This window comes from Schistosoma haematobium, chromosome 2, assembly GCF_000699445.3.
Source record: "Schistosoma haematobium chromosome 2, whole genome shotgun sequence".
NCBI lineage: Eukaryota > Metazoa > Platyhelminthes > Trematoda > Strigeidida > Schistosomatidae > Schistosoma > Schistosoma haematobium.
The window spans coordinates 38296325-38304097 of record NC_067197.1 but is presented as its reverse complement, the minus strand read 5'-3'; the positions used below and the strand labels follow the sequence as shown (position 1 = coordinate 38304097).

Sequence of the window (7773 nt, the reverse complement as noted above, 5' to 3'; positions counted from 1 at the left end):
ATTAGTGTTCCCGTCTACTAGCCTCCGTTTGCGCGTATCGATGATCAGATTGTGGTGTTGTAGAAGGTCCATACCAATGATTGGCATAGAAACATCTGCAACAACGAAAATCCAGTGGATGGGTTTGCGTAAACCCACGTTAAGGTAAACGTACCTTTTGCCATATGTAGCGATCGGTTTTCCGTTTGCCGCCTGTAAGTTTAGGGTCGATTCGTGTAGTCGGTCGTTAGGATTTGCTGGGAGAACGCTAACTTCTGCGCCAGTGTCGACGAGGTAGCGAACTCTCGTTGTCACATCTGTGACGAATAACAGACGGCTTTGTTCGCCGGCTACGGTTGCCGTTAACGCGTGCCGGCTTGGAAGTTTCCCGAATTGTTTTTCGAATCAGTCGGTTTCGTGTTGGGAAAATTGCAGGGTTTTCTGCAATTTCTGGAAAGCTTTCCATACTGGTTATGATACCAGCACCAGTCGGGGTTATCTGTCTCTCGTGGTCTAGAGACAGATCGCTTACGAGAAATGCTTCTACGTGGTGTGCGCGATCTCTTACGGTCGGTACGAAGACTAAGATAACGCGTGAGTGTGTGACATAAGTCGGTTATATCATTCTGAGTCGTGTGAGGCCTTTCTTTGACTGAAAATACCTCGGTAGTAGAAGGTTTCGTAATTTCTAAAATGCGGTCGGCAGATGCAGCTAGCTCGTCTAAGCCGTTGTTCTGGAACGAGACCAGAACTGCTTGCACCTGTTGGGGAAGTTTTGACAAGAAGAGTTGTTTGAATAGACCTTCGTCGAAAGTTCTTAGGCCTATAACCTCTCTCATCCGTTGCAACATGTCTGTCGCAGAACCGTGTTGCAGGTCGATGTTATTGAAGAGTTGATCTAACCTTTGTCGATCGGTTAGATCTCCTCGTTTAAGAATCGAGCGTTTTAAGATTTCGTAAGGATCGGAAACATCACTAGTAAACATACTAGGTGTTACGTACCTGTTGAATTCGCGCGGTAGTGCCTTGACTACTGCGAGGAATTGTGCACGTGTGTCGATCACGCCGTGCTCGGAGAAGTCGGCTTCTGCGTAGCAAAACCAGGCTTCGATGTTGTCGGGCCAGAAAGGCATCAGTTGAAACGAAGGTGGGGACAAAGTCTTAAGCTTGAGTACTTTAGGTGTCTGTTCAGTCATGATGAAGTATGAAGTACGATAATGAACGAGGGGAAAATATATATATATCCAAGAAAAAACACGAAAAAAAATCACAATGTTAAAAAAAAAAAATAAAAAATAAGGCAATGATGTATAAAAAATCCCAAAAAGGAACAGACTCACAGTTACAATTAGGTGTACCAGATCACGTCGGTCTCACCAATGATGATGTCACAGGTATTCAGTGTTTGACAACGCTTCTACCAGTAACACCTTCTAATATATTTCGTTCCCACCAAGAGAAATCAAAAGACAGAGTCGAGGAGATCGGAAGAGTATATTTGGCGATGACCAATATATCGGAATTCTCTGATCTAATCTGGCTAGCGATTGCGGTTGATGTTGAGCACGGCGTTACCACACGTGATCTGGTGAGGATGCCTGACCGAGCGCCTTCAGCTAGATGAGTCCACTAAAACATATGGTCAGCATCCAATGTCGAAAACTTAGTGCTATTTATTTTGGGGATTTATTTACCGCTACAGGTTGTTATCAGCTTAGGTCAAAGACATTAGCTTTTTGGTTGCGGAACATGGTCTGTGCAAATAGAGTGGGTTGCATGTTTTGGTCATGAATAACTTCTAGACAGTTCTCGTGCATGATAGAACGAAAGGTTGAGCACTGATGACATTATAACATTGGGCAGACCAGTGAACCAGTGAACTTCCGCCGAGTGAGACGATTAAGATATGTTTTATTCTCAAAGTCGATGTTGACTGATACCTGAAATCATGTATTGCTGGAACAACCAGTCTTATGGAAGGTGGACTGCTCTTCCGGGTCTGATAAGCAACATAAATTATGGGTTATGAGACGGTTTCTGATGCCGCTAAAAGTCATTTTCAATTAGCTTGCAAATTTGCACTCCTTATGTTTGTTGGTTACCAAGCGAGGGAAGTTTTCACTCACTATTGAATTAATTATGAGGGTACTAGACATATGGATAAGCATGATAAGAAACTAATAAAGGCTGTCAGTCTTCTGTTCGGCTGATGACATCAACATGATTTTCAATATTCACTAAGCGTTTTTTTGTACATCACCATTGAACTTTTTATCATTCAATCATTATATGAGTGTTACACACAAAAGTTTAGTTTACATCAAAGATTACAGTTTAGGAGCCTGCGGACATCTGGGACTGTCATCTATGAACACGACGATGTAGCGCAGTTGTTCGAGGCTTGGAGGCGGCGGAGATTTCTGTTTGACTGCATAGCCGGGAAGTACGCCAATGATTCGTTTCCCCAGTGGGACTGTTGACGGTCTCTCTTGCTTCTCATCTATCCCATATACCTTGCTTAATGCCTCTCCTCTTAATCCCGGAGGACTGACTATGCAAGGTATTGATGGTTTACCTTCCGGTCTCCCTTTCGCAGGACACACTCCTTTTGTTAGGAACCTATGTTTGGGACTCAATTTACCTATCATAAATACCGCGAATATTATTCCTCCTCCGAATCTTGGGGTTGGCGTAGTACCTTCAGTTTCTTGTGCATCTGCAGGGTGCCAAAACCCAGTTTTGTGTTATCCTGCCTCAGTGACCCAAACGGCCCACTCGGTTATTGATTCTGGTCCATCTGATCCATCTGTTCACACGATTGTTCGTGGTCCAGTTATGTACACAAGCGCCGTAAGTATTCTTGTAGCTCAACCCAATTCTCCTTTGCATATTTTAATTAAGCTGTATCATTACTGGTGGGGCCTTATGTTATGTGTTATTTAGACTTTATGTAGGTAACGCCGACGCAACTACTACCTGTTTGATCAACCTTGATATTATAAGCATGAAATATGTAACTTTTCCCTGGGACTCCATTAGCCCGCAACCAAATAAGTTTCGTAACTTTGTCCGGATTGTGACGCCTGTAGCTCAGGTAAGATGCTCTGCGTATTAGAGTCAACCAGTCAGAGAAAACATCATGCTCAGTTCGCTTCTCACTACTTTGTGGTCGTGAACGTTTGTCAAAGTAAGTGTGCGGATGCTCTAAGTGTCTGGTCGTTTGTGTATTTGTGATATATCTCATTTAATGAGACTGGAGTGAATAATGCTACGCTTGGTGTTTGGCTGTGCCAACAGACAAACTTGTATATGGGGAGTAGTCGTTAGTTTGTTGAGGTGGCTTAGACTAGTGTTGCGCATACCCATTCATCGCCTACTCTAACACCCTATACTGACTAGTTTTGGGATAAACTATAAGGATTTAGACGTAGCTAAATACTATCATTCTATGGTGTCACTAACTGTTGAACTGAATCATGCGGAATAGTGCGAACTTCGTTATGTAACTAGATAATAACTCGTAACCGACAGTCTGGGAACTCAGATGATGTATCTGAAAATCAGTCACACTAATGGAGATGTATTGGCTCGATATTTATCCGTAGGCGTCTATTCTCCGTATTATTTACTACTTTACTATCCGACTTCCTTTTTCTAATGATGTTCTGTGTACTTGGTTTTTTATTGCCACAAATATCACTATTTCCACAATTGCTTTTTAAGTTACCAATTTATTGTCTCTGTGCTAATGCGAAGTATGACAACTTGTAGCGGTACATATTTGTCCCTAGTCGTGGTTTGATTATGACTGACTCACTGATTGCATCTAACCTGCTATCGGGAATGTTGTCTCAATAGTTTTTTTAATCTTATGATATTGGTTATTTCATTCGTATTAGATATTTGTACCGTACTACTGCGTAGTGAATGTTGTAAACCTATTGTGCATGTTGTGAATGTTTAGCACTGAGATATTTGAGTTCCTGCTTTGTCATTACTTTTCTGAATTTTATTGTCTCACTTAATAATTTATATATGGTGTCCCGTCTTGGTGTGTGGCACTTTGTTGTTAGTTAGGACCCTACTTGTTTTGTAGCATGTAATTTTGGTTTGGTGGGTTGAGTACGTAATTTGTTTTAAGAAGTCGACTGACTGAGCATTTTATATCTTCAGTATGGGGTTGCGGAGATTGTTAAGTTTTTGATTGGGACCATGAATCTATTGATGTTAGACCACCACTGTTAAATGACGGCTCAGTGGTCTAGAGGTCGCGTTCGCGCGCGACCAAAGGTCCTGAGTTCGAATCCCGCGTGTAGGGCAGTGGATGGGTGCTGCTGAGTCAAATACTAGGACGAAACGGCCGTCCAGTGCTTCCAGCTTTTCAATGGTGGTCTAACGTCAATCGATTCATGATCTCAACCATTCTTATCCGTTGTATAAAGTAATTATATTTCAGTGTATTGGTTTTATCAGACTGTTTTCAACTGGAATGCGCAGATAAGTTTGTGGTATTTATTTCAGTACCCGTAGTCAAAATACTCAACGTATTGCAGTATATGATAATGAGAACATGAACTCACCTATTCACCAGCTATTCGGGTATGAGCTACACTCAAAACGCAATAGCTCAGGTTTTTAAGCCTCCACCAGCCTGCTTCCCTCCTATTATCCGGCTGATAATGGTGAAATAGTGTGGTGGTGCGTTGGTTACTTAAGCAATACAGTAATTTGTTTTGCTGTTCGGATTCACTTCGCCAACCATCTGCGAAATCTTAGAGCACTGTCATACTTATCACTTACCAACAATCGTAGTGTGTCTTGGCATCAGGGCGGCCTTCGATTCCTTGAACACAACTGTTCTCCAGGATCGTCTATTGAAAAAGGGTGTGTCCGAGAAGTTTACTAACATTTTGAATGCCTCACATACTATTACCTGAGGCAGAGTAAGGGCATACAACCACCTCTCTCCATTGCTTCACTCAGTTAGTGGGGTTAGGCAAGGTTGCTCAATCTCACCATCCCTCTTCAACTTTTCCTTCCATGATGTTCTGGAAACAGCCCCAATGGATGTAGGTACTGGTCAGTCAGTCAGCTACAACGTAGGACCAGGCACGTATATGCATCGGTCTAAGTTATCACACAGCACGTAAAGATGAACACCTAATTCATAGAAGCAGTTACTTCAATATTTCTAAGACATCTGTGATCAAATGCTAGTAACTCACAATTATCTTCTACTCTCAATGGCCATGTTTTGCAGCCGTAAAGTGAAACAGAACGAACTGCTGCGCAGTATAAGTAAAAAAAAACATTGTCGGACGCTGATAAGCATGCCTGTGTTCTAAAACCTGACGAATGGTGTGGTCGATGCAGCCAAGACCACGTCTGAAGCAAGCCTGATTTTCTCGTGTTTGCAGTTCACGGATCTTTGTTAGGCGTCCGATAATCATTGAGGCTAGTATTTTAGATGCTATATTAGTCAAACTAATCCCTCTATGGTTATTACAGGAAGATTTTGAGTGATGAAATCAATTCACGTATAGTGAGAGCCAGAGTGGCTTATGTCAATTTAAGCCATCTTTGTCGCCTTCGTGGTTTTAGTCTGGCTGTAAAAGGTTGGGTCTACAACGCTTCAGTAAGATCAGTTTTGCTTTATGCTTGTGGAACCTAGTCTCCAAGTTCAGCATGTTAGATTACACTGTCTGAAGAAGTGGCTTACATTGAGCCACGAATCGTCGGAAATACAATTGGGATATGACAAAAAATACTTATTATTAACTTTTTACCCACTGCTCAATTTATTTGAAACTACCAAGTCCGACCGTGGCATTGATAGATTTCTTGAGTTAGCAATTGTAGGTAACAAAACTCTGATCGAATTTCTGGTTAAAATTGTAGAATGGCCTTCAATCACCCAGCTATGTTAGTATTTCTATCCCTTTGTCATATGTTATGCATTCGTTATAATTCACTTGTCGACGTAGATTTGCGGTCTAGGCTTATCTGGGCATCTAGTAATCTTTTTTGGTGAGTAATGATGTAAGGTCCTTATAACAATATCCCTTGGTTTTCTATTCTGTGAATCTCACTATTTTATTCATGTTTTTGAATGTTGAGTAACTGTACTGTCTGATGGAATGTGGTTTGCTGTACTATGTATGCTTTAAATTTGATATGTGCTTTCATCAATTTGTCCAGATTATAGTTTGCTTGGTGTAAACCATTCAATGCAGAAAAATATTTGTTATGCAGAGCTTACGATGATTGAGAATACTTAACTTTTATCGAATTTTCAGCATACATTCATAGTTTAAAAGGGTATCCACTCAAAATTCGTTCGTTTCGTTTTATCACTGTCTTGTTTACAGAGTTATATTTTATGTATTTTTTCGTTGGTGCTCTTTTTATTGCTTTCTTACACTTGTTTCAGTTCAACGGCTGATTCACATTCGAATCGATTCATCTGCGCCTCTACTGGTTAATGGTAATCATAAATAAAACAACCTAGCACTCACAACTCTGTTTTTTGAATCATAATTATCTTTTTTTTACTGTGGAGTCCTATTCATGTAAATGAATGATCATCCACCGTTTATTCATTGGTTTTTGTGATAGCTCTCATATATATATATATATGTATATATATACATATATATATATATATATATATATATATATATATATATATATTTGAGAGCATAGTAAAGTAATTTAGCCAGTGCTTTTCGTCATGTAATTTTTATGGTTGCATTCATGTTCGTCCGTATTTACTTCTACATATCTATGTGTTTATGTAGCATTTGCATTTGCACATTGTGGTGACTTTGCTTTTGTGTTACTGTTTTTTTAAAATTTTTTTTTAAAAAAAATAGTGCGTCGATTCAGTACTGGTTGTTAGCACTGTTCGCGCTTCGTGCTTTGCTCGCTTAATTTGTTTGTGAATAATGTCTTTCTAGTGTTTGCTGTTTTGTTTACTTCATATCTTTTTTCTGTACTTTCCTTCAGAGTGGTCGTGATTTGATTCAACGAAGTAATGGAATTCATTCTAGTAATGAAAAAAATAAAGAAGAAAGTCCTCCTGATCGTATTGTGGCTTCTTATGCTGCTGCAGCACATGCAGCTGCATTGGCTTGTCATCAACCGATTTCCAGAGCTGCTGAAGCTTATTTAGCCACAAACTCTTATAACCGATCACGTCATTCTAAAAGACCTCGGGCATTAAACCATTTGTCTACTGTCACAATATCAACAACTTCGAACTCACTGTCTACTTTGGTGGATACTGGATCAAATTATATTTCATCTAATTTATTATCAATCCCTTCTTCTGGATCATCACTTATTTCATCAGAAGCTACTTATGGAGAATCGCATAAAGGGTGGACTCGTCTAGTGAATAAGAAAACACAAAATGTAGTGTACCTAACGTAAGTGTTGTCATCATTTTCTTCTTCATAGTTTGTATCTTAAGATTACACACCTTTTCAGAATAAATCCGTGTAGTTTTTCCAACCTAACATAAATATGAAATATCAATAATCTTAATAATGTATGGTCATATTTTATACCAAGTCAAATTCGTTATTATAACTAAAACTTCGAGATAGTGTGACGTGAACATTTTGTCGAATAAATACATAACAAAGTTATTGGAACTTATTTTAAATAATTTTCTTGATGATATTAAGCAGAAAAGGGAGTTTTTACAATGGAAGGTTGTAAAGATTGCTAACTTTGTATAGGGTCTCTAATGAAGCATTCAGTGTATTGTCTATATATATGGTCGAGGAATAG

General features: G+C 39.6%; 2 protein-coding genes across 3 annotated transcripts in view; one reads left to right on the top strand and one right to left on the bottom strand.

Moving 5' to 3' along the window:
- Positions 1-233: 233 nt before the first annotated feature.
- On the bottom strand, positions 234-1268 carry MS3_00006905 (uncharacterized protein). The gene has a single exon (XM_051215145.1). It carries the CDS (start codon positions 1173-1175, stop codon positions 342-344), a length of 834 nt encoding a protein of 277 aa, XP_051068329.1. The 5' UTR covers positions 1176-1268; the 3' UTR covers positions 234-341.
- Positions 1269-2267: 999 nt separating this feature from the next.
- Positions 2268-7773, top strand: part of MS3_00006904 (uncharacterized protein) — a 102354-nt gene continuing 96848 nt past the window's right edge. Inside the window, exons 1-2 of one of the 2 annotated variants that reach the window (XM_051215143.1) lie at positions 2268-2829; positions 6985-7406. In XM_051215143.1, the coding sequence (XP_051068327.1) occupies positions 2431-2829; positions 6985-7406 (821 nt within the window). In that variant the 5' untranslated portion in view covers positions 2268-2430. Of the gene's footprint in view, positions 3074-3104; positions 6598-6984; positions 7407-7773 lie in introns of those variants that run through there. The other variant, XM_051215144.1, reaches the window with a different exon arrangement.